Below are 27,110 nucleotides of genomic sequence, written 5' to 3' on the forward strand. Positions count from 1 at the left end.
CCACAGGTTGGAAACTCAGCCAGCAGCTCTTGAAATAGAATTTATTCTTCTCTTAGAAATGTCAACTTTTTTTTTTTTTTTTTTTTTTAGAAATGTCAACTTTTGTTTTGAAGGTCTTTCTACTGTTGCATGAAGCCCATGTGTCGGGAGCCGGCGAGAGAAACCTCGCCCGTGACAAGGTCTGGGTTCAAGGAGCTGGCACGCAAAGGCATCCGGACCTCCAAGACCGCTCCACACGCAAAGGCGTCCGGACCTCCGGGGGTTTCTCGAGACCGCCCCACCATCCACTCCCAGGCCTTCGTCCTTTCATCTTCTGATGCTTGGCGTTCTTCTATGGTCCCTAAAAACTAGTCTGATTCTTACCTAAAATCCCTCCTTGAAACCTTTGCATGGCAGCAACACAGTCCCTGGGGGCACATGGGTCCCAATAAACAGGCCTATCTATCCCATAAGCAAAAGTAGATAGAGTCCATTACGAGATTGAGAAGATTCCTTAGGGTGTGATCAGGAGGGAATTCATGAGACCTCTGACCCTTTGGATTACATACCAGAGCTCAGTCTGCCCGGGGCTGAGCTTCCCAAGATAAGGTTTGTAGATGGCTTTTCACAGTTGACTAGCTGCTGCCGTTGAATTGTTTAAAAGTTATGTGTAGGTATTGACTGTTCTGGAAAGTTATTTATGATGTAACCCATGATTATGCACCTGGTACAATCTTATTATTCCCCCCTCCTTAAACCTCTTTAAAGGATTATTGGTTTTAGGGTATATAAGCACTGATGTAAAAGAATAAAGTAGTCTTGATTCTGCACTCAACCAAGACTCGACTCGCTTCCTTTCCTTTGCCGTCGCCGCTCATCCGAAGGGAACCCCTGGACTCCGCCAGGGCTGGACCCTGGCACCCATGTACATTGTTATTGTTCAGTTGCTATATCATGTCCGACTCTTTCCGACCCCATGGACTGCAGCATGCCAGGCTCCTCTGTCCTCCACTATCTCACTGGAGCTTGCTCAGATTCATGTCCATTGAGTTCATGATGCTATCTAACCATCTCATCCTCTGCTGCCCCCTTCTCCTTTTGCCTTCAATCTTTAGCATCAGGGTCTTTTCCAATGAGTCAGCTCTTTGCATCAGGTAGCCAAAGTATTGGAGCTTCAGCATCAGTACATTATTGAGGGTAATTTCCTTTAAATTAACTCACTGTAGATGCTCAGTGCTTCCACAAAATACCTTCAGAACAACCCCTAGGTTAAGTGTTTGATGAAACGATTCAGTCTGTTGTCCAGTAAGGTGACATGTGCCTACCGGCTATGCCTGGTGGTGGGTAGCAGGGCTGGTTTCCTGGGTTAGCTCAGTCAGTGATGTGCTTTTTTATTGTGTATTTTAGTTTTGGTTGCACCGTGTAGGGATCTTAGTCCCCTAACCAGGGACCCAGCCCACGGCCCCTGCATTGGCGTGTGGCGTCTTAAACCACTAGACCAGCAGGAATGTCCCAGAAGGTCCTTGTGCCTGGTTGAATGCTCTGTTGTCATCCTCTTGAAATCTGTTTTTTCATTGAAGTATAGTCGTCTTCTTGAAATTCTTCACTGTCTTGCGCTGGGCCCTGTGATTCACATGGCCTGTCCTACCTAAGGTGTAGTTTTTGCTCTTGAAACCATGGACTCGGATTGTGAGCCAGTCTCTGTGGGGAAGTTGAGTCCATGGGGACTGACCAGGTCTCCATGGTTGTGCCATTTCTCTGACAGTTCATCACACACTCCCTGGCATGGCTATTTAATGTCCTATGAATGTTAGTCTTGTTTCCCTGAATTAGAATATACATTGCTTTACTTTTATTGGTGTAGAAAGATATATAACATAGAATGTACCATTTTAACCATTTTTCAGTGTGCAGTTCAGTGGCATTAAGTATATTCACTTTATTTTATTTTTAAATATTTATTTATTTATACGGCTGTAACGGGTCTTCACTGCAGTGTGTGGTGTGGATTGAACCTGGGCACCCTGGGCTGAGTGCAAAGTGTTAGCCACTGGACGCCAGGGAAGTCCCAGGGACATTCACTTTATTGTGAAGCCATCACCAGTCTCCAGAATTCTTCATCTTCCCCAACTGGAAACTCTGTTCCAGTTAAAAACTATCCCCTAGCCACCCTTCCTCCCAGCCCCCAGCACCCACTATTCTATTTTCTGTTTCTGTGAGTCTGAATATTCTAGGTACCTCACATAAGTGGAATCATGCAGCATTTGTCTTTTTGTGACTGGCTTATTTCAGTTAGCAGAAAGCTTTCAAGGCTCATTAATTGTAGGATATATCAAAATTTCCTTCCTTCTTAAGTCTATTATTCCACTGTATGTGGAATATGAGTCCACATTTCATTTATCCAACCGTCCATCAGTGGACATGTGGGTTGCTTCTACTTCTTGGCAATGGTGAACAATGCTATGAATATAGGAAAACAACAGAAAATAACAAGTTTGAGTCCCTGCTTTCAGTTGTTCTGGGTGTATGCTCAGAAGTGGAATTGCTGGATCATGTTTTATGTTTTTTGAGGAACCTCTGTACTATTTTCCTTGGCAGCTGCACCATTATATTACAGTTTCACCAGCAATGCACACAGATTCCAATTTCTCCATGACCTTGACAACACTTGTTATTTTCTGTTGTTGTTGTTGTTTTGAAAAGAGTAATCCTAATGCAAGTAAAGTGACATCTCATTGTGATTTTATTTTCATTTCCCTAATGATTAGTGATGTGGAGCATCTTTTCATGTGCTTATTGACCATTTGTATATTTTCTTTGGAGAAATGTGTATTCAAGTCCTTTCCCCATTTTTGATTAGTTTGTTTTTGTGTTGATAAATTGTAGGTGTTCTTTGTATCTTCTGCATATTAGCCTCTTATGAGATATATGACTAGAATATACATTTCTTGATCCAGGAGCCTGTCTTAAGGTTCTTTTAATTCCCCCAAGGCACGTGGCACCTTGTAGATATTCAACAAAAACTTTGTGAAAGACTAGCCACAACATGTGGGAGGTCAGAGGCCACTTGAAACTGCAAAAGGAATATGAAGAGCATTTTCCAGGCAAGTCCAAGACCCTGGAGGGAAGCTGGGGAATTAGGGAGCCTTCTGCTCCCAAAGGATTACCTTGGAGATGGAGAGGAAGGAGCAGAGACTAAATGAACTCTTGGCCTTTATTAAAAAGAAGGCAAGGAAAGTCCCCCTTTCCAAACATCCCTGGAATAGACATGCTGCAGGTTGGGCTGTGGGAGGTCAGGCGGACTAGTGGACCCCCTGGAAGAGGACAGTCCCAGGACAGGGCACATGCCTCTGAGCATCTTAAAGACGCTTGAGGGTGAAAGGAAGCAGAGCATAGCACACACGACCTCTGTGTCTAAACGTATGCTGGTGGGACTCCTCCCTAGGAGGGTGGGCAGGGCGGGTGGAACGTGAGAATGGCCGAGTCCTCCTAGACATGCAGAACATTTGGGGGCTTCTCTGTCTCCTGGGAACAGGATGTGGTGACCGCAGGCTTGGGCTAAGAGGATGCTGCTGGAGAGGTAAAGGAATTTGGTGCTCTTCCTTACATGGGGTGCTGCAAGGATGAAGGAGTTAGGGGATGCCCAGACCCAGGTTCCTTGCTGTGGGTCAGAGCAGCTGTGGGTGTCCTGGCAGAGGGCCCCAGGGAAGATGTCTGTTCCCCATCAGGACAGCGGGATGCTGAGCCTTCAACCCTGTGGGAGGTGGGCCTGGAGGTGGGATGAGGTGGGCTAGGCTTGTTTTCTGTTTGTGCTTCAGTAGAACACCTTCTCCAGATAGGCGTTCAGGAACATCCCCGTGGGGTCCAGCTTTTCTCGGATGGCACAGAACCTCTTGAAGGCTGGGTACATTTTCTCAAAGTCCTTCCGGGTGCAGTTGTGGGCCTGAGGAAGCAACCGGAGACAACAGGCTTTGTTTCCTGGAGCTGGCATTTCAGCGGGGCTGCAAACCTGTGTCGGTGTGTGTGCATGTGTGATCCCCCATCCCTAGGCACACAGAGAGCACACGCGTGCAGGTATATGCATGCACACGCTCACACACATGCATGCACACACGCGTGTACCCACACCCACGTGTGCATGTATGCACATGCACACATGCATATAGGCTCATGCAGAAACCCACGTGTGGTGTGTGTGCACATATGCACACACACAAACATGAATGCATGCACATACACATGTAATGTAAAGAACCCAAACAGGAGGGAAGAAGTTCTTGGAAAGTAGAGAAGGAAGCGGTTAAAATGCAGCGTTAAAGTTCCCGTTTCATTTGCCATCGGGCAGTGGAGGGGGCTCTGGCCCAGTTCTACTGCTAATTAGTAAGTCCCATCATCTCTGAGAGACCCCTAGTTTCCTGTCTGCTGAATGGACTCATTGCCTTATCCTGCTTATAAGGTTTCTACGAGAATTAAATAAAATGAAAGGTGAGCACTAAAAGCTCGAAGGGAACATGAATGCAGAGAAGCTGGTCTGGCTAAGGTAGTGGAGGTCCTCCTTCCTATGACTTGCTGAGCTCGCGGGTTCCCCGCGAGGTTGGAGCCCTGGGCCGGCAGGGCCCTAGGGAAGAGGGGCGCCCTCTGGTGGAAGTCCTGGCTCACAGTCGCTGCCCGGCTCCCACCCACAGGGAGGCTCCGACAGACGCGTCCTACCTTGGCCCAGTGGGGCCTGCCTCCCACCTTCTTCATGATGGTCTCGTAGGCCAGCCAGTAGTCCAGCCGCGGCACGTCCTTACCATAGGGCCTGCGGAGGGGGCAGGAGGAGGTGAGGCCACGCGCTTGTCTTGTGTGGGCTCACCCGTGGTTATCAGGCATCTCGCCCAGCGCTTGTCCACAGGGCGGGATGGCGGTGACTCAGCAGCCTGCAGCTTTTGCTCAGAAGGATTTTGAAAAAGCTCACAACCTCTTACATATATTTTAACTGTCAACTGAACGTTGCCATATTTTTGTTGTTCAGTCGCTCAGTCATGTCCGACACTTTGCAACCCCATGTGTATGAGTGTGAATAATTTTAAATTAATACAGTTTTCCTGTCTGTGTGTGTATAAATATATATACACACACACTTATCTGGGCTTCCCTGGTGGCTTAGTGGTAAAGAATCCACCTGCCAATGCAGGAGACGCAGGAGACATGGGTTGGGAAGATTCCCTGGAGGAGGAAATGGCAACCCACTCCAGTATTTTTGCCTGGGAAGTCCCATGAACAGAGGGAAAATCCCATGAACAGAGGAGCCTGGTGGGCTACAGCCCATAGGGTTGCAAGAGTTGGACATGACTGAGTGACTAAGCATAGCACATATACTTCTTTAAAGATTTGAATTTTAAATCTAAATAGTTTAAAATGTAAATTTAAAAATTTTAATGTAAAGATTATTTAAAAGATATATACCAAAAAAAAAAAAGATATATACCAAAAAACTTTATAACAAATATATAGATAGATATATAAATATTTCTATCAGAATCACCTCATTTGATGTGTGGAAATCACGGCCAATGTAACCTAGTTGGTCAGTCCTTGCTGCAAAGTCAGACTTACTGACAGAGAAGAGTCAGAACTCGCAAAAACTCAAATGTTATGATGCAGCCCCAGGGGAATTTTCTTGCTTCTGAATTTGCATTCACAGGCAGGGACAAAACGGACAGACAGCTTGAGGACTGAGCCGGGCCCTAAGTTTGTCCCTGCGTGAAATAAGCTGCCTCCTGTGTGATGTGGGTTTCTGAAATTCTCTTTTCTGGCTTCCGCACCACCCCACTCCAGGACTGCACCCTCTTAAATTGTCCCTTGGGATCCCCTGAGTTTGGGGGTATTTTACAGACTGGAGAAATAAAGCATAGTAAGATTCAGGCTGGGTGAGAGGTGGTCTGTTTGTCTTTTACAAAGTCAGGGAAGGACTATTATCAGTGGTGGATGGGAAGGAAGAAAGATGTGTCTTAAGCAGGAAGTTTTAGAAAAGATGAGATTCTTAAACTGTGTGTGTCCATAAGCCTCATATGGGAGGTCATTGCCCAACCAATTCAGGACACAATAACACAGTATGAGCATAAGGCGTCTGCCTATGGCCCGGTGAAGCTGGTTAGATGGGTTACCGCGTCCAGGCATAACTCATTTCTGCTGAACTGAAACCTGGCCTCAGAGTCCTTCTCAACCCAATGTTTCCGGCTCTCAGAGTCATTGCCTAGGGCAGCACATGAGACAGCATAATATCAGTTTTGCAAAGGGTAGCTTTGCATATTGACATTAACATTTGGCTGTATGCTCAGTCACTCAGTTGTGTCTGACTCTTTGTGATCCCACAGGCTATAGCCCAACAGGCTCCTCTGTCCATGGGATTTTCCAGGCAAGAATACAGGAATGGGTTGTTATGCCCTCCTCCAGGGGAATCTTCTGGACCCAGGGAATCGAACCTGTGATTCCTGCATTGGCAGGTGGATTCTTTACCACCAGGGGAGCCCATTACGTATCACATATTAATTAATAGTATATATTAATAATAACATTAACAATTATAGTTACCATATATAAATAATTAACAATAATATTACATATTAATTAACATTAATGACCGCATTAACACAGTACAAGGTAGAAAGGGTAGTTGTTGGAACTGGAAGGAAAGAAAGAGTGCTGCTAAGACCAGGGGAGTCTCCCAGGAGAAGGTGGCATTTGAACTGGCCTTGAAAGCTGGGGAAGGAGGGAGGGGCCCTTCGAAGCGGAGGACCTGCGTCCACAGCCCCGCCCCCTTCACTACCGGCTTTCGCAGCCCCGCCCCGCCCCGCGCCGAGCGAGCCATTCACCGGTACATGATGATGTTCATGTAGCAGCTGTCGCGCTGGAAGCAGGGGCTCAGCAAGATGTCGTCCCCGCGAGTGAAGCGGACCTCCACGGGGTAGTGGGCCACCACCTTGGGGTTCGCCTCCAGCATGGCCTTCAGCTCCAGCAGGGCCTCTTTGGTCTTCTCTCTGCCCTCGGCCCGGGGTGGGAGAGGGGATGGAACCCAGACCTGAGGAAGGGGCCTCCGGAGATGTCCCATGAGGCTCAGCACGGCCCCCAGGAAGCCCCTTCCTCATGGCTTCTGCTCTTAAAGTCCTTTTCACGGAAGCAGAGAGCTACCTCCTGCTCCCACCCCAGCCCCCAGGGCCCCCGCCCAACTGGGGGCTCTCCTCCGGGCTCTTCTCTGGCCACAGCTGTCCCAGGCCCTGGCCTCCTCTTCTTCAGACAGGATCAAGCCACTCTGATGCCAAGATTCCTACTTTTTCTAATAGTCCAGCCCTGAGAGTCTGGTGGCCCCAGCCGCTGAACACTGACAGAGGGATCCCCTAAGCCCTGAGCACTGATCCCCCTTTTCCTGGAGAAAGACAGAGAGGGGCAGTTCAGAGAGGAAGCTGCAGTGAGCCGGGTACAGACCTAGCCTCCGTCTCAAGGGGGTCCCTCCCCATGAAGAGGCCCCCAGCCTGCCAGGTGGGCTGTGCTAACGGAGGGCCTGAACACAGGTACAGTCTTTCAGAAGAACCAGATGCTGGCCACAAAGCCCCACGTTTCAGTCTAAACCTGCTCTCCCAGCCTCACAGCTGGAGAGGGGCCCGTGGGGAAGAGTGGAGTGGACCCCATGGCTGGTTTCCCGAGAGCCACAATGGTGCAGGGACACTGAACGGGGACTCAGAACTCCCGTTTCCCCCAGAAATAACAGGTAGGATGGCTGTGAGCAGGACCCAAAGGGAGCTATATGTTGCTGACCCACCCGCAGGGTGGCCCACTTGGCCCTTACCTGGGGATGGCCCAGTCCTGGACATGCTGCTTGAAGCGGCACTCGTAGGTGAAGATCTTGTGGCTGAGGTTGCAGTTTTCCTTCTTCCCGTTGAACAGGAGCCAGAAGAAAAAGCGATTGATCCAGCCCACAAGGCCTGGCAAGAAGGTGCTGGGGGGCAGGGCATAGGGGTGTAAGTACTGGCTGTGTTGCGGGCAGTGGACCGAGTCCTTTACACACCAGGGCTTCATTCTCCACATCCTGTGCCACGCGTGCTAATCTGCAGCCTGGAAATCCCTCCAGGGAATGTGAAGGTCCCCCTGCATCACTCTCTCTGTGGCTGACCGGGGCTCCAATTATGGATTTTAGCCTAGATTTTATTCTTCTCTCCCTCTTTAATGACTAGGTTGTTTTTAATGTTAGAGTGTTTCATCTTAATTGTGATTTAAAAGAAAAAACCACATAATATAAAATTTACCCTCTTAACCAGTGTTTAAGTGTGCAGTTCAGTAGTGTTAAGTATATTCACATCACTGAGCAGTGGATCTCCAGAATCTTGCAAAAGTGAAACTCTGTCTCCACTAAAAACTAACTCCCCATTTCTCCCTCCCTCCAGCCTCCAGCAACCTCCATTATTCTCTGGCAACCTTCCATACTTCTCATCTCTATGAATTTGACTACTCTGGCTGCCTCATATAAGTGGAATCACTCAATATTTGTCCTTTTATGTGTCTGGCTTATTTCAGTTATCATCATGTCTTCAAGATTCATTCACATTGTAGCCTGTGTCAGAATTTCCTTCCTTTTTAAAGGCTGTATAGTTTTCCATTGCATAGCTATATGTCCCATTTTTTTTTTTTTAATATGTCCCATTTTGTTTAGTCATCAGTTGGATAGTTATGTTCACTTTTAGGTTATGAACACAAATGTGCAAATATCTCTTTGAAATTGTGCTTTCAGTTCTTTCTGAGATATAGTCAGAGGTGGAATTGCTGGGTCATAAGAGAAATTCTATTTTTAACTTTTTGAGGAACCTCATACTGTTTTCCATAGTGGCTTCTCCAGTTTACATTCTCACCAACAGTACATGCATCTTAAGTCACATCCGACTCTCTGTGACCCTGTGGACTGTAGCCCGTCAGGCTTCTATGTCCATGGGATTTCTCAGGCAAGAATACTGGAGGGGGTTGCCATTTCCTCCTCCAGGGCATCTTCCTGACCCAGGGATCGAACCTGCATCTACTGCATTGGCAGGCGGGTTCTTTACCACTGAGCCACCAGGGAAGCCACATCACCAAGACCCAATCCATTATTTAGCTTTCACCGCTGCATCCTTGAGCACATGGCCCAGCTAGCGGCCCAGAGCTGCAAGGGTAAGGCCAAGTGGACGTGGTTTCCAGAAGCCACTAAGTGAGAGCCATGTGGGCGGGACTCAGAGGCCATGGAGCTCCCTCAGAGCATGCGTCCCGGCCCGGGATGTGGCCACTGTGATTTAGAGCTCAATTTATTTGGACACTTTCTGGCTTGGACTCCACAGACACAGGCACATAAAGCTGCCAGGCTGCTGTGATGGAAGGGGAGAGAAGTCTGGCTGGGCATTTTCCACTCTCACCGCCGATCCATCATCTGATGGAGCAATGGCCTCCAGGCTGGACTCACTGTCTTTAATGAGACACCAAAGTCATCCAAGATAAAAGAATAGATGGATACACTTGACAATAAGTTTAAATATGTCTGTACGCCATAAGGGCTTCCCAGGTGGTAAAGAATCTGCCTGTCAATGCAGGAGACACAAAAGAAGTGGGTTCAGTCCCTGGTCAAGAAGATCTCCTGGAGCAGGAAATGGCAACCCGCTCCTGTATTCTTGCCTGGGAAATCCCATGGACAGAGGAGCCTGCTGGCCTACAGTCCAGGGGGTCTCAAAGAGTCTGACACAACTTAGTGGCAGACAACAACAGCAACATACTTTACATATGTGTTGCATATATTATTTATGTGTATGAAACATTTCAGAAGTTTTTATCAGATGCCATTCCACGCCTTAGCTGAATATAGTGTCACTGCTCAAGGACCTGTGAGGCCTTCCTCATCACTCATAGTTATGTGTCTGGATGCTTGAGCCTGAGCACAGACTTCAGGCTGGGAAGGAGGTAAGAAACTGGACAATATGAAGGTTCACATCACCCATGAGCCAGGGTGTGCAACCTGGACATGGGTATTTTTTAAAAAAAGCTCCCCAGGATCGGAATTCACTGCTCTGGACTGTGCAGACAGACCCAGTTTGCATGTCTGAAGGTGGGATGTTGTTCTTCTGATGGACCACATCCCCGGCGGTAGATGGCAGGTGCTGGGAAAAGATACAGTGGCATTCCTACCTGATCCAGAGTAGGAATTCCAGTAAGTAGAATCCAATAGCGTAGTCCCAGAACCAGTTGGCTGAAGAGGAGGGCGGCTGGGAAGCAGAGTCTGTGGTCAGTTCCGAGCTGGAACTGAGTGTCCCAGGAGAAGCCGTGTGTGTGTGTGCTGGGGGAGGGGGGACCCGCTGGCCAGGATGACTGAAAGCCTCATTCCTGGTGGCACTGCTGATCCCCATGACCTGTCCCCTTCTGTTTCATGCTTATGTGATCGTTTTGCTCAAGACCAAGAAGTGCCTGTGTCTCTTCTCTGTAGAGCTGATGAGCCTGGTGTCTGGCAATCACCCTTTATGAACCCCATGCCAGCCCCATACACATAGTAGGTGTTCTGGCCTTCGCCTGACTTGTCTGGTCAACATCTTCCTAAGTGCTGGCTTTATTTTATTCTGCTGAGTAGCAGCCTGTTTGCCAAGGACATGGTGATGGGGAGACAAAACCATGGGTTTCTTCCCCTGGGGGTTGGAAGGATGGGGTGCTAGAGGGAAGGTGGGATGCGCTAGCTGGCTCCTGAGGTCTGTCCTGACTGCTTAGGACTCATTAGCCTGTCCTGCCCACACCTCCATCTCTGCTTCCCACATCTGCATTGTCCTTTGACCTCCTACCCCTGTATCCCTCCTTACAGACTCACGGACCCTTACTGGGACCACCTTCCCTCTTCCTTCCACCCTCTGGCATTTAGTGCTCCTCTCTTCATGCTCAGGGATGCTCACCCTTTGCTTTTCCTCTCACCTCTCACCGATCATCAGGATGGTAATGGGCTTTAGGTGCCCTGGGAGCTGGGCATGGGGGGTAGGGGGTGGTGGGGAAGATGCCCACGGCTACCTTGTTGGTGTGGTCCTGGTAGATTACACTGACGTTCTCGCTGTGTGGGAACCAGAGAAAGCGGAAGTATTCAGATTTCTTCAGGTGACTGTCCAGGTTGTCAAGAACCTGAGGAAGGAGCAGAGATTGTGTTGGTCACAGGATGATGGTGGGGATGCTGGAAGTCAGGGTCCCCCATCGAAAGAAAATATCCCAAATGGTCCTAACATTGCCAAAGAGCATGGGATGTGTCTTATAAAATACTGGAGATTAAGTGGTAATGAATCCACCGCCAATGTAGGAGATGCAAGAGAAACAGTTTCGATCCCTGGGTCGGGAAGATCCCCTAGAGAAGGGAATGGCAACCCGCTCCAGTATTCTTGCCTGGAGAATCCCATGGACAGAGGAGCCTGGTGGGCTACCGTCCATGGAACCACAAAGAGTTGGACATGACTGAGCACATGCATGCCATGGACATTAAAATGATCCAGTTACAGGTTGACTTCATTGAGTTATGCAGAGGATAAAAATGAGTTCTCGTTTATCCTGACTTGGACATGGGTTTGGGTGGACTCCAGGAGTTGGTGATGAACAGGGAGGCCTGGCGTGCTGCGGTTCATGGGGTTGCAAAGAGTTGGATACGACTGAGCGACTGAACTGAACTGAACAATGAGTAGCACAGTAAGCTCCGTACAGGGTAAGCTGCTGCTGCTACTATCTTACATTGTCACTGTCAGCATCACTGTCATCATCACTTGTTCCCACAACCCCTGACACCGCAGTGGGCTTTAATAAGATGAACAGAAGTGTCTGGCTCTGAATAGCTCATCCGTACATGTGGAGATGTCACAGAGCAAATCATGTCTCCCTGACACCCATCAGGCTGACGCATGACAAATTCTGAGCCAAAGGAGATGCAGATTTGGGGTTTGACAGGCAGCTGGGAGGGAGAGGGAGAGTGCTGGTTTTGGAGTAAGTTCTGGATTCAAGTCCTGGCCTGGCGACTTGCCAGCGGCACAACCTTGCTGGATCCATATCCCCGGAGCCTTGGCTTCCCACCGCTCACTGCCGCCCCCCCCCCCAACAACACATGGGCAGTTGTGCAAATGAAATGAGATAATCTATGCTGAAGCTCCTGAGTAGAGTGCCTGCCTTGTGGCATGTACCCAGTGGAGAGTTTAGGTTCTGAATGTGAGCAGTCCTGGCACACGTCTGGGGATCCGGCCCTATTCCCCACCAGGTTTCCAGCTGTGAGTCTCAAGAAGCAGCATCTCTTCATCTGTAGAACCAAGACAGAAATAGCTTTCTGTCCTTCTTTTCTTCCTTCCTTCCTTCTTTCCTTCCAGGACTGTTGTGAGAACCAAGGGAGGTCATGGATGTGAAAGTAGTTTACAAGCTATAAACACAGCAAGGAGATCAAACCAGTCAATCTGAAAGGGAATCAACCCTGAATACTCATTGGAAGGACTGATGTGGAAACTGAAGTTCCAATACTTTGGCCACTTGATGCCAAGAATTGACTCACTGGAAAAGACTCTGTTGCTAGGATTTTGAAGGCAAAAGGAGAAGGGGGCAGCGGGGGATGAAATAGTTGGATGGCATCACTGACTCAGTGAACATGAAGTTGAGCAGACTCTGGGAGATAGTGAAAGACAGGGAAGCCTGGTGCGCTGCAGTCCATGGGATCACAAAGAGTTGGACACGACTTAGCGACTGGACAACAACAAAAACAGCCTGTGATTTCCATATCTGACCGGAAAGGAAGGAAAAACCGAGGTGAAACACCAAGGAATGAGCCCACCTAAAACTTCCATTTGGAGCGCCTGGGAGCAGTGGAATTTTAGAATTCTGGATCCTGGTCATCACTTCGGGGAGGACCCCTGACTTGTTAACTGATGCTTGATGGGACCCAGGAGATACAGGAATGGGCAGACCATTGTTGCCTTCCAGCGACCTGGCTGCCATCCCGCACCTCTCCTGCCACACGTCAGCCCAGGCTGTGGGTCACCCTATTCCATCTCTGCTCACAGCTCTCCAGCCTTCCCCTAAAGTCTGCTCCTGCTGACGTGGTTTAGCCCAGGTCCTTCTTAGCTCTCACTGGCTCTTCTGCACTAGCTTCATAATTTGCCCCATTTTTCATCTTTCCAGACAACATCTACAGGGAAGCATCCCAAGACACAGCTCAAAAATCCCCAGCAGCACTCCATTTCCAATGGAATCGGGCCCAAACAGTCCAGCACGAAGAGGACTTCTTCCACACACACTGTCCAGTACTGTTACCACTGCCCACAAGTGACCACGTGGAAAGGGTCAGATCTGAATTCAGATGTACTGTAATTCAAATGCTCAATTTAACCCCACCCCTACCCCCACCAGGGCTGTCTCCTTCCATTCTAAGTGGTTTTTATTTATATTACATCCATCCCAGAAGTATATTACAGGTACTGAAGCATACATCTGTCCTGAAATTCATCAAGCATCTCATTCACATTTGGTTTCTCCTCGAGGGCAGACATCAGCATATTGTTTTCTGTTAAGGGCCAGATAGTAAATATGTTAGGCTTTACGCGCTCTGTTTCCTCCCCTCTGCTGTGGTAGCATGGAAGCAGCCACAGACAATACATGAATGAGGATCACTGCGGTGTGTCAATAAAACTTTATTTATAAAAGCAGGTAGTGAACCAGATCTTCCCTGTGGGCCAGTTTCCCAAATCCTCACCCCAGAGCTGCTGGCCTAGGGACTTGGACACAGTAAATGATGCAGGGTTCTTTCTTGGTGTTCGGTTGCTCAGTGATATCTGACTCTTTGCGACCCCATGGACTGCAGCACACCAGGGTTCCCTGTCCTTCACCATCTCCTGGAGTTTGCTCAAACTCATGTCCACTGAGTCAGTGATACCATCCAACCATCTCATCCTCCGTCATCCCTTTTTCTTCCTGCCTTCAATCTTTCCCAGCATCAGAGTCTTTTCTAATGAGTCGGCTTCGCATCAGGTTGCCAAAATATCTGAGCTTCAGCTTCAGTTCTTCCAATGCATATTCAGGGTTAATTTCCTGTAGGATTGACTGGTTTGATCTCCTTGCAGTCCAAGGGACTCTGAAGAGTCTTCTCCAGCATCACAATTTGACAGCATCAATTCTTTGGCACTCAGCCTTCTTTATGGTTCAACCCTCACATCTATACATGACTACTGGGAAAACACTATATGGACCTTTGTCCACAAAGTGATGTCTCTGTTTTTTAATATGCTGTCTAGGTTTGTCGTAGATTTTCTTTCAAGGAGCAAATGTCTTTTAATTTCATGGCTACAGTCACTGTCCACAGTGATTTTGGAGTCTAAGAAAATAAAGGGCCCTATGATTCCTTATTTGAAGAGGAGGCCCTCTTCTGCTGGGCTGTAGACCCGTGAAAAGTTCAGCAAGAAACACCAGGTCCCTGTCACTATCACTTCCACCCTGACTGGGTGATGGACCCATGGCCCATCACCTCTGGGCAGAACCCTTTCTCCTGGGAGAATAGGGAACATGGTCTGGAGCTCTGCCTGGAGGATGGGACTGAGAGAGCGGAAGATCCCCCCTTCTCTCTTGTCCCAGCCTCCAGGGCCATCCTCGGTTGCCCAGAATCTTAGCAGTAAAGTAACAGTGCCCTTTCTGGGAGCCCAGGTTCCCACCCAGAATGGAGCCATGAGAGCCACTTTCACACCACACGCTGTGCCTGTCCCCTGGCATCTGTTGTTTCTTTTCCTCCCTGCTTTAGAGGGACAAGGCCTATCTTTCCCTCCATGCGAAACTCTAAGCTCCTCGAGGCGGACAGCACGTACGTACACTCCAGTTCTGTGCCCTCTGCGGTCCCTACCAGAGCATTGCGTGGTCACTGAAAGATGGAGCCCCTGCCCTGGACAGATCCCACTGTGACTCTCTTCAGGGCCTATGGACAGTCCTATCTGGGGCAGAAGGGTCCCCAGGATCATGTTTCCTCAGTCTGACTGGTGGTTCCTGGGAGCACCATCAAAGGGGGTGTGCCCCAGAGGAATGTCTTCCTTGGCATGTCATTGGCAGGAGGGGTTCCAGAGGGTTCCGTCCCCTCCAAAATTAGCCCCGCTACTGAACTGACTCACAGGACTGATCACCAGGCCTGTGAGCAGAAGCTGAGGGCTCCCTGTCCCATGATCGGGGTTGCCCAGGCGTCAGTGGCCGGCCGCCCAGGAGAGTGGCGGGCACTGGGATGCTGCTGGTGAGGTCGGTGTGTCCCAGGGAGCAACCCTGCTTCCCGCAGTGTTGGGGGAGGCAGTGATCCAGGCAGCGGCTGTACTTCTCACATCTCATTATGGTTTGCGTGGCATAAAGGGCAGAGGTTGACAGCCGTTTCCAAAATCCTCCAGTCTTCTCGGTGACTGTGATTTCATACCAGTTAGATGGCAGAAAGTTGGGAATGCTGAGACCTTGTCATAAGAAGCTAGGGAGGCCGCCCCTTTCTTGGCCCCTCTGCCCAGAAGCACTGATTCCAACTCTTCCTTCCCCTCAGATGGCTTTGAGCAGCCTTCAGAAGCTGTGTTGAGGTGCAGATAAGAGAATCAGACCTGGGAAGCAGGGAGCTGCGTCTGAGATGGACCACACACAGCATGGGGGTGGGCAGGAGACGGAAAACCTCAGAGCGGGTGGGTGTTTAATAAATTCTTCTTGTGGCTCAGACAGTAAATCTGCTGTCAATGTGGGAGACCTGGGTTTGATCCCTGGGTAGGGAAGATTCCCTGGAGAAGCGAATGGCAACCCACTCCAGTATTCTTGCCTGGGAAATCCCATGGACAGAGGAGCCTGGTGGGCTACAGTCCATGGGGCTGCAAAGAGTCGGACATGACTAAGTGACTAAGCATACATTGGTTCTCAGGCACCTGCCTGCTCCTGGAAATGAGGTCTCATCATTTTTCTTTTTGGAAGGAAAACATTCAAGGGGAGCAAGAGTGAGGAGAAGCTGCTCCGGGGACAGTTTTCTGATCGGTCCTCTTTCCTTCCTCTCTGGACTGCTCTCCTCCGAGAGGAGCAGCCTGGGACTCGACTTCCCACCTGCATCTTACTCTTCCTCCCAAGCATTCCCAGCCCCTTGAAGGGGCCCTTTAAAGGCTGCTCTGAGCGGAGAGGGTAAAAGAGAATTGAATGCAGGGCCATGGACAGCACATGCCCCTGGGAGGAAATCATAGGGTTGCAAATGCCACCCGCCCTCTGCGCAGTCCCTGTCTGTGGCCAGAGACTGGGCAGGGAAGGCTTGTCCACGGGTGCAATGGACACTGATGATGGGCCTGGTGGAGACCCATGCAGCTCCGGGCGGAAGAGCAGCTGGAGCTGTGCAGAGGGGAGGGAGAGAATCCACAGAGGACCTGCTGACTCACAGAAGAGGAGGCGGCGCGGCATCCAGCCTTGTGAGCCCTCGAGGGAGGGGCTGGGGGTCACAGGGCAGTGATGGGGGACTCCACACCAGGATTCACGCCCCTCCCCAGGGGTAAGACTCAACATCCCCAGATGCTCCAGGTGAGAGAAAGACCCTCTGTCTCCAGGGTGGGGCGATGAGGCGGGGCACAGTTTTGTATCCAAGTAATGTCAGTGCTGGAAAAGACCTCAGGGTTCATCTAATCTGACCCTACTTTTAAAACGGCAAAGAAGGGACTTCCCTGGTTGTCCAGTGGCTGAGACTCCACGCTCCCAATCCAGGGGACTTAGTTTCGATCCCTGGGCAGGGAGCTAGATCCCACATGCTGCAACTGAGACCTGATGCAGACAAATAAATAATTTAAAAAATAAAAAGGCTCCAAAAGTTTGAAGGGCTTGGTCCTGGTAGGAGCCCCGGGGCCAATCCTACTGGCAAAAGAAGCAATTTCTTTATCTCTGGGTCAAATTATTCAGCTTAAAAATGAACAAGTTCTGACCTAAGTGAGAGGCCGGAAGGTGGTTCCTTTCTGGTTGAAGGTGATCTCTGCCCATCTCCTTTCTCTGCCTGAGATGCTGACCCCTTAACCTGCCCGCCGCTCCATGGACACCATGCTCACTGAGGTCAGCAGTGATCTCCTGATGACCAGACCCTGGTGTTGCTCCCCAACTCCTCACAGCGTTGGACTCGCCTGGCTGCTCTGTCCTGGACACTTGGCACTAAGGCTCCCTTCTCTCCTCACCCAAGCCCTCTCTGCATGGGTGACCACGTCTACTCTCCCGGCCAGTCGCTGAGGGGAGTGTTGACCTCTGCTTTGCACGGAATTGCACTGATCTAAAATGCAACATGTAGAAGCCCTCATCTTTGGCATGTGACTATATTTGAAGCTAGGGCCTGCTCGGAGTGAACAAGAAGCTTAGATCAGCCCCTTAACACTGATCTGGGGATGTGGCTAGTTGAAGCAGGCTCTTGAGGTGGCTCAGAGTCTGGGGTGGCTCCAAGTGGACTGGTTCTACCCTTTTGGAGCTCGCTGGCTTAGCCACACAGTATCACTGCCAAACAATTCCACGAAATGTCCTTGTAATCCTTTCTTGGGCCAAAGCATCAGGCAACTCATTTGCCAAGACTGGCCCACATGTGCTCAGCATCGATGCTCTAGGAATCAGCGCCGCATCCCCTGGACCAGCAGTCCCCAGCATTTTTGGCACCAGGGATTGGTCTCATGGAAGACAAATTTTCCACGGACCAGGACAGCGTAATGGTTTCAGGATGATTCAAGTGCATTACATTTACTGTGCACTTTATTTCTGTCATTACTACATCAACTCCACTTCAGATCATCAGGCATTAGATCTCAGGGAATGGGGACCCGTGCCCAAGAGCATCCCTGGAATCACTTGTTCAGCCACCAGTGGAGAGTTCTGGGGCTAAAGTCCCACCAAACACGATGTGTGCTTGTGTGCTCAGTTGCTTCAGCTGGCTCTGATTCTTCGCAACCTTACCGACTTTAGCCCACCAGGATCCTCTGTCCATGGGATCCTCAAGACAAGAATACTGGGTGGGTTGCCAAGCCCTCTTCCAGGGGATCTTCCCAACCCAAGGATTGAATCTGCAACTCCTGCGTCTCCTGCGTTGCAGGCAGATACTTTACCGCTGAGCCACCAGGGAAGCCCCATCAAACACCATGCCTCTGCATAAAGGACCTTCTGCATTTAAAACCTTTGCCGTGAGGTTTAATGTATTAGAAATTCCAATGGTAAGGATTTTTTAGACCAGATGCTAGATAACAGTACTTTCCATTTTTCACTGCCTAGGTACCCTGAGGAGCATATTTTAGTACTGAACTAGGTACTTTTCAAGTGTTATCTGATTTAATGCTCAGGTTCAATACTTTAAGGTAAACATGATTTACTGTTTTTGGATGAGGAAACTGGGGTTCAGCAAGGTTCAATGGCTGACTCAAGGTCACAGCTTGGGGGTGGTACTGCCAGCGTTCAGTCTGACCCCAAATTCCACCATAACTATGTGGGGCCAGTAGTGTTCACATCACTACCAACTCCATCTGTGCAGAGGGTCTACTCATATTGAATGGTGAGGTGACTATGGAGGAGCTCAGATGCTGAGGAACTTGGAACCATAGATTTGAGTCCTGTAGCTTAGCAATTACCAGGGATAGATCCATGCTTATCAGGCATTTCTGGTCTATTGCATGCTATCCATCCGTCCATGCATCCATCCATCATCCATTCATCCATCCATCTGATCATCTGTCCATCTAGTCATCCATCCATGTATCCATTTATTCATCCATCCAATCATCCATTTTTCCAGCTAACCAACACGGATTTTCATTCATTCAAAAAACATTGCCATCAGAAGCCATCCTTTCTGCCTCTTATCACCCAGCTCCTCTGAGCTCCCCTGACCTGCTCACAAAGGGATACTGCCACAGTATTCTGGGGTCAAAGAAGGGCTGGTGAGGTCAGCTCACTGCCCCATTCTGGGGACCTGCAGAGCTCAGAGGAGCATGACTTATTAATGTCCTCCATTTCTCTTTTGAGGCTGAACAGTGGCGAATGAGAGACAGTACCTCTTTCAAGGTTGAGGGGAAGGTGGTCTCCTGCAGGTGGAACTGGGGCACACACTGCAATGTGACTGTGAGGATGACTCCGAGGCAGCCCAGGTGCACGCGCGCGGCCTGGAACACCTCTGCGTTGCTGGACTCGGAACACTCGAGAATGGTCCCGTCGGCCGTCAGCAGGGTCAGTGTCACCACCTGGCGGTGGGAGAAGAACCACGCTTCAGTATCCCCAGGCTTCCGGTAAAGCCCTCACTTCCCTGTTTGCCCTTGCAAGTGAGGCCCAGTGTCTCCGATTCCCAGATGTATCTGGCTATGAGTCCCACCATGTATCTGGCCCTGGGGGCTTTCCCAGCTAGGTCTCCAATCCCAGCCCGAGGGAGCCTCAGTCTTGGGGGAGGGTAGGAGGAGAAATGGAGTGAGGGGGCTGTGTCTGGGTGGCATCAGCCCTCAGCAGGGAGGGGACCCATCCATCACAGGCATTTCCATGGCACCCCAGTGGCTTGCCCTCCCCCAGCTGCCTTGCTCATCCTGTGGATTTCAAAGTCAGGATTCAGCAAGCTTGTCCTCTGCCTGGAAGAGAGCTAAGATGAGATCAGCTCCAAAGAGCCACGAGGCCCTGGGTGGAAGTGAGTGGCTCATAAAGGCAAAGGGTGTGCCTGCATCCGTGGGTGGGGAGCTGGCCCCGCTGTCCCAACACGCAGCCCTGGGGACCAGAGACCCTTGCAGGCTGTCTGCTCGTTGCCCTCCTGAGCACCATCTCGGCCAGTCCAGTCCATTTTCTCATTTGGGGACCTCTCCCTTGCCTTAGGGTCTAGAATCCCCTACTTGACCCTACCAAACTCGGAATCTCTGGGCTCTGCAGAGTGGGCCGCCCAGTTGGAGACAGGTGATGAACATCACTGTCCTTGCCCTTGGCCCCTGTTTCCAGAGGAACCCTTCTTCATTGCCTGCTGAAGTCCCTGTCCACACTCTGCTATCTGCTCACTGGGACGGAAATTGCTTTTGACATGTGCAGTTGGTGGCAGGGTGCCCAGGGTGAGAGAACAGATAAAGCTGAACTAATTCTGATTAACAGCGACCAGAACCAGAGAAGAGAAACTGGCAGAAGTGGGGCACAGTGGCCTGCTGTGGGAGCGAGGGCGTTAGGATGATCTTTATTAAAAACAAACAAATAGACTTTGTTGGAGATCTGGGGCTGAGCTGAGCGCTGGCCAGTGAAACACAGCAGCGGGGTCCAGCGATAATAAAGGCGGGCCCTGACTCACCAGCTGTGTGATCTTGGATGTGTGACTTAACCTCTCTGTTTCCTCATTTGTGAAATGAGGGTCATAAATTTGGGCCCACATCTGAGTTCCAAACCTGTGCCCCATACTGGATTCCCATGAAGTTTAAGAAATACTTTTGGGTGGGAACTTGCCTGGCAGTCCAGTGGTTAAGACTCTGCCTTCCACTGCAGAGGGCAGGGGGTTTTATCCTTGGCTGGGGAGCTAAGATCTCACATACCAAAAACCAAAACATAAAAAAGAAGCAATATTGTAACAAATTCAATAAAGATTGTAAAAAGTGAAAGAAAAGAAAGTGAAGTCATTCAGTCTTGTCAGACTCTTTGCAACCCCGTGGACTATAGCCTGCCAGGCTCCTCCACCCATGGGATTTTCCAGGCAAGAGTATTGAGTGGGTTGCCATTTCCTTCTCCAGGGGATCTTCCTGACCCAGGGATTAAATACTGGTCCTCTGCACCGCAGGTAGACTCTTTACTGTCTGAGCCACCAGGGAAGCAAAGTGGTCCGCATCAAAATAATCTTAAAAGCTTTTGGGTGAAGGTCAGGTGTGATCCCAGGCCTGTGTGCTCGGCTCCTTCTTGGCTCCTCCCCAACTTGCTGACTTGGAAAGGCCCTTCGCCCTGCCTGGCTTCCAATTCAGAGCTTTCCCTGGGGATGGAACCCTTTGGTCTGCTTGCCCTTTTCCCCAGGGTGGCCAGGAAGCTCCCCAGAGATGAGGAACTGTGTCAACTCACACGGGGGTGGCTTCGTCACTTGTGTCTGCTGGGGACTCATGAAGTTCAGAGAGACAATGTTTCTGGAGGGTCCTGCAGAGTCTCCATCAGAAGAGAGACCCAGGTGTGTTCAAGGCCCCCACAGAGCTCTGCCGACACCATCCTGGAATGCCTGCTTGTCAGGAGCACCGATGACAAGGGTGAAGGGGCCCTGACCCATCCTCCCCTCTCCCTGGTGGTCAGCATCGAAGCAAGTGAACTCACTTGTGTGGCCAGGATGCCATGCTTGATCCCCGTGTTGTGGGTTCCAGACCCGATGACGCCACCTGCGGTCACATCTGATACAGCTCCCAGGCTGGGGGGAGGAGGAGGGACACAGTCAGGCTTCCTGGGACAATACCTCCCAGGGTTGTGGTGTGAGGCCCCTCAGAGCAGAGCAGCTGGTCCATCTCCTGCCTGGGAATCTCGTCCCCAGTTTAGCTTGCAAAGAGTCAGACATGACTTAGCAACTAAACAACAATTTCTTTCTATTCTCATATAATGGCCCCTGGACACCGGGGATGGGGAGATGGGTGCCCTGTGGGGATGGGACAGGGATCCAGAGAAACAGGTGCATCCTAAAACGTGCTCCTCTCTGGCCCCTGCCAGATCCTTGAGTGTCTGGCTGAGGTCAGGGTGGGGAGCGATGGTCATCACTGGCACCCGCCCTGGGAATGGACGAGGTGGCTCTTACTTGGACAAAGCCAGGCCATGCTTGTCCAGCTGCGGGTGCAGGTCAGCCAGGAGGATGCCGGCCTCCACGGTCACCTGCTTCTTCTCTGTGTCCACCTGCAAGAGACCGGCACAGGCTAGGATGAGCTAGGCAGTCACCCAGCCCTCGTCCTGCAGCCATGCAAGGCTGTGAGTACGAGCCTGTCTGTCCCAGCCCACAGTCAGCCCAAGCTGCCTCCTGCTGCAGGCAGCCAAAAGGGGGTGCAGGCAGAGCCCTAGAGTGCTGGGGCTCAGGGACTGTCCTGTGCAACCCTTCTAGTCACAGGGGAAAGAAATAAGGGGCAGGGAAGAGAAGAGGTTTACTCAAGGTCACCATAGGGCTGGGACTGGCGCCCAGGTCTCTTCAGCCACGTGGGAGGGTGGTTCTATGCCCTGAGACCCCCCTGGCTGCCCGGGGGTGGTGGGGAAGAGAGGGGAGGAGCAGTCTTTCCATTTCACAGCATAGAGACTAAAGTTCAGGGACTCTAAGTCACTTGCCCAAGGTCACACAAACATCGGCAGAGATAAGAATTCACATCTGTGGACTTCAGAACACACATTTCACCGACCCTGAGCACAGAGCCTGGGCAAAATCAATTACTAGAGCCCAGTCCTCACTAATTAGCAATCAGAGTTAATTCCTGCCATGACTGATGTTTTGACCAGAGCATTTTCTACGGGGTGGAGATGGTTGGCCTGAGCAAATCAGGAAATAAATAGTACAGAGAAATCTAGAATCTCTGCTAGCAGAGCTGGAGGGGCGGGTACCAGGCGAAAATGACAGCTGAGAGGAGCTGGCCCTGTCGGGTGGGAACAGGAGCCCTGCACGGCCTGCTCCCCCATCCCTGGCAGGCGCCTGGTTGTGGGCGGGGGAGGGGAGGGTGTGAGCCGCCTGAATGAATGTATCCCAGCACAGGGCTGGTGTCAGACTCCCGAGTCTGCAGCCAGCTCTGCCGCTGGTCAGCTGTGTGACCTTAGGCAAGTCACCGCCCCCTCTCTGATCTTCAGTTTCCCTATATGCAGAACAAGTTAAGTGCAAATCCTGGACTTGTCATGAATCCACCTTTGGGGGCCTGACTTGTGGACATCCTCTCTGTGGCCACAAGGGTGCACACAGACCAGATGTGAGGCTTGAAGGAGTCCAGGGCAGGCCCTGTGGGGAGTGTGGATGATCACAAGTGGACCGGGAATGGGGTGGGAGTCACTTTGGGACTCAAAGGCCAGGAGGGGATGAGGCATGAGGGAAAAGGAGCCTCCACCCCCACCCTGGAGTCAGGGTGCAGCAGAGGCAGAGAGCTCAGAGCTCCGGGTACCTTGAGCACGCGGTTCATCTTGCCCATGTGGATCATGAAGCCGTCAGTGCAGGCGATGTCTGAGGGTGAGTGGCCACCGCCCACCACCTTCACCCGCTTGTTCTGCTGCCTGGCCAGGGCCAGCACCTGTGGAGGCAGCACCTGCATCAGCCTCAGTCCAGGCCTTTCTCTGCGAGGCAGCTGGGCCACCCAGGCGTTGCACCCCCAGTCCCCCAGGCGCTGCCTGGCTGGAGGCCGCCGTGCAGGCCACTCCGGGAAAGTGCCAGAGAGAAGGGCCAGGAAGTGAGCGGGGTGCAGGCCAGCACGGCTCAGAACAACCTTTGCACGCAGGACCTCAGCCCTCAGCTCAGTATGAAGCCTGTTTTCTCGGCATTCAAGGCCCTCAGATCCATTCAAAGCCATTCCACCTCCTAGCCTTCCTCTTTTGCCCTCTCTGCTCCTCAAACATTCCCACCCCCAGCCACTGAAGACTCTGATCATTTTTCACCTGTCCTCCCCTCATCTTCCACTGCCCTACCCCAGCTCCCTTTTGAGCTCCTATTCATCCTCCGGGCTGACTCAGTGATCATTTTTCTTCATTCTTCTGCTTGAGAAATTGGGGGCTTCAAAAAAAAAAAAAAGAAAGAAAGAAAGAAAGAAATTGGAGGCTTCGAATCTGGATTTAAAATCTGGCTCTGATACTATTTAATAACAAGGGGAAATTCCAAAGCCTCTCTGAGACTCAGTTTGCCCTTCTGTTAATTGGGCTAATAATCACTACCTCACAGGTATGGATGGGGACAGGTGAGACCACAGATATGAAGCAGGTGGTGCTGGTCACCAGTGGTGACCATGTCATTTCCACCACTCTCCTCTGAGGGCCCTCACACACACGCATGCACAGGCTCACAGACATGTGAATCTCTCCCCTCTTTGTGCTCTGCTAATACTAGTGAAACATCTGCATCCTCTGGGTTAGTCCTATGCAAACTGTCTTAGGGTTAAGCCTTTTAAGAGCAGAGGTTGGGTCTTGTCCATTCATTCATTCATTCATTCACTCATTCATTCAACAAATATTCATTAAGTGCTTCCTGTGTGCCCGATAAAGGGCTAGGTGTGCTAAGGATGCAATGGAAAACAGGAAAAATGTGGCCTTACATCCTTATGGGGGAGAGAGAAAAAAGCATGAAAAAGTTCATGTCAGTGAAACAGCTGCAGGTTTTGAATGCAGTGAAAGAAATAAGCAAGGAGCTGAGATGCAGAAGATGGGGACATCCTCAGATGAAGTGGTCTGGAAGTCTCTGAGGAGGTGATTTACCCTGAGTGCTAAAGGATGCAAAGGTGTTGGTCCTGTGAAAAGTGAAGGGTCAGGCATTCCAGGTAGTGGGAATAGCAAGGGCTAAGATACAGAGGTAGGAAAATGCTTGGTCTGTCCTGTGATCAAAAGTAAAGAATCAAAAAAAAAAAAAGTAAAGAATCCCCCTGCCAGAGCAGGAGATGCGGGTTTGATCCCTGGGTCAGGAAGATCCCCTGGAGAAGGACATGGCAACCCACGCTAGTATTCTTGCCTGGAAAGTCCCCTGGACAGAGAAGCCTAGTGGGCTACAGTCCATGGGGTCACAGAGTCGGACAGAGATCAGTGAGACTATTTTGGGCCATGGCAGGTGGGGAAGGGGTGGTGGCCGGGGCTTTGTGACACCAGTGTTGGAGAGAAGGAGGTGGGTTCTAGAAACTTCCAAGCCAGGACTTGCTGAAGTCAGATAAGGGTAAAGAAGGGACAGTGACCTACTTCCTGGCTTCTAGTTTGAGCAACCAGGTGGTTGGTACAGAGTTAGGAAGACCGCAATAGAATAGGTTGAAAGCAAACAAACATCAAAAACATCCTTCGGGGCATCAAAGTTTGCTATGTCTCTGATGAAAGAAGTCATATGCCAATTTGCAGCTCAGAGAAGAGACCTGAGCCAGAAATAACAATCGGGCAGTCACTGGTGGACACCCCAGGTGGTCATGTGAAAGTAGAGTTCAGCTGGAGGCAACCGCATGGTGCTGTTGCCCGGCTAGCAATTCTGGGGTGGGGATGGGGGTCTTAGCCGGGAAGTCCTCCTCTCAGCCTCCTCTCTGGGGGCATTTCTGAGCCACATTCCTGATCCGGATGGAACTGGAGGTCTGGTGGCTGGACCATCAGGCACTGTTCTGAGACAAGATACTCACCTCTCTGATCTCCTCCACGGATGTGGGCTGAAAGTACATCTCCGGGCAACAGCCATAGGTCCTCGCCCAGTTTTGGAATTTGACCCCCTTGTACCCGTGGACCTATGTGATAGGACAAAAGCTGGGTCACCTCCAGTGAGTGGTCTCAGACTGCCTGACCCCCATCCTTCCACTGCCCTGACATTGTAGAGACGGGAGGCTGCGGCCAAGGTGCTGAGCCAGCCTCTGGGTTTGCCCTCGTCACCCCTCTGCGCCCCTGGGAAGCCTAAACACATGTCAGAAGTTCTGAAGCCAAGTGGCCATGTGGGGGCTTCCTGCTACCATTTTCTTCCATCAGCTCATGGCGGAGGGAGGCGGCTGGGGGGCTGGGCAGATCATGCAGAAAACTCAGCACTCTTAGGAGAAGCAGGGAGGTGAGATCAGGGGTGCTGCTGGAGAAAGCAGTATTTGGGTTCCTGCTCCGGTGTGGTGACCCCTCTGAAGGACCCAGTAATACAAAGTGCACTGGGCTGAGTAGGACAATGGGGGAGGGGCTGCATGAGCTGGCCCGGTGGCCCAAGAAGGAAGGAAACTGGCCTTCAGCTTTCCGGCCAGTCTTCTCCTGCAGGAAGGGGCACGTCTGGGAGGCTCCATGGCAGCCTTTCCTGGCCTGGAGGCCAAGCAGGGAGCCCTGGGAAATGGATTCCCATTTGAGGGACCCCTGCTGTGTGCCTGGGTTCCTCCACACGTCATACCTTTTTAGGCCTTACAGCGATACCACTGGATGGATGATATCAACGCTCATTTTCAGGAGCAGAAACTGAGGCCCAGAGAGGTGCAGTAACTTCCCCAAGCTCACAGAGCCACCCAGGAAAGATACAGGAGCGCAACCCAGGCCTTCCTCTTCTATCCCTTCCCCAGCGCCCCAGCGGCTCCTGAGAGCCTCGAGTCCCATTTGAAGGCTTCCCTGTGGCCACCCCTCAGCCCCACACCTGCCCAATTTTGCCCCCCTGCCCCAAGCTAGGTTCACGGGCTCAGTCTGGATGTAGCCGGCGGGGCTGACCGGCCGAACTGACCGGACCAGCGGTGCCATTTGGCCCTACCATGGCTCTAGTGGTGGGTCGGTGGCCTCGGCTGACTCCGGCTTCCTCTGGGAGCAGGGCGCAGGGCAGCAGGGCCCTGGGGCAAAGCAGAGAGGCTGGAAGCAGTGAGGTGACAGCAAACACAGAGGCTCAGGGAGGCACAGAGGGGCCCGCCGGAGGCAGATGAGCCGTGTGACGCCAGGCTCCACCCAGACAAACAGCCGCTGGGCCAGCCCTCTGCCCATCAGCCCCTCTCAGGCAGCAGGTGGGGACGCAGCCTGCACAGGGTGGCCGGTTTTTCCCCAAAAGCTGTTGAGCTCTGACCCCAGGAGGGTCTTTGGGGGCTTTCTGGAGCTGAAGGACCCCTGGCCTTGAAACTGAGTCCTTGATGCCACAAATCAGGGGAGGTCGTGACCTGGGGCCCGTGTGTCAGTTCGTTTGTCAGAGTTGGGGGAGGATTTCCCCAGGCCGCCCACTGCTGCAGGGAGACAGGACGGGATGCTGGTGGCTGTAGGGGGGTGGGGCGGGGGGAGGAGAGGGACAAATGACGCAGCCCGGGCAGAGTCTCCTAGCTGAAGTCTTCCTTCTCCAGGCCGTAGGGCAGACAGGCCCGCGTTCCTCTTTCGTGCGTTGCTGGTTAACCTCCGTGAACCTCAGTTTTCCCTTCAGTAAAGTGGGGGCATGTGCATGTGAGCTGAGTTGTTTCAGTCGTGTCCAACTGTGTGTGGCCCCGTGCACTGTAGCCCGCAAGGCTCCTCTGTCTACGGGATTCTCCGGGCAAGAATACAGGAGTGGG

At 51.2% G+C, this 27,110-nt stretch overlaps 1 protein-coding gene across 2 annotated transcripts; it reads right to left on the reverse strand.

The window, feature by feature from the left end:
* Positions 1-2,939: 2,939 nt before the first annotated feature.
* On the reverse strand, positions 2,940-26,502 carry LOC122673024 (L-gulonolactone oxidase). Of its 2 annotated transcripts, none has more exons than XM_043870548.1 (12): positions 26,336-26,502; positions 25,254-25,355; positions 23,064-23,189; positions 21,734-21,828; positions 21,264-21,355; positions 19,014-19,207; positions 11,023-11,130; positions 10,162-10,238; positions 7,808-7,957; positions 6,837-7,001; positions 4,690-4,780; positions 2,940-3,922 (listed from the first exon to the last, which is right to left on the reverse strand). In XM_043870548.1, the coding sequence occupies exons 1-12, from the start codon at positions 26,336-26,338 to the stop codon at positions 3,794-3,796; spliced, it is 1,332 nt and encodes a 443-aa protein (XP_043726483.1). In that variant the 5' UTR covers positions 26,339-26,502; the 3' UTR covers positions 2,940-3,793. The 2 variants fall into 2 exon arrangements, with proteins under 2 accessions (XP_043726483.1, XP_043726484.1); XM_043870549.1 differs by having other exon boundaries at positions 19,014-19,199; positions 21,265-21,355; positions 26,336-26,500.
* Positions 26,503-27,110: the final 608 nt, after the last annotated feature.

Source organism: Cervus elaphus, chromosome 16 (genome assembly GCF_910594005.1).
Source record: "Cervus elaphus chromosome 16, mCerEla1.1, whole genome shotgun sequence".
In the NCBI taxonomy this organism is placed as follows: Eukaryota; Metazoa; Chordata; class Mammalia; order Artiodactyla; family Cervidae; genus Cervus; species Cervus elaphus.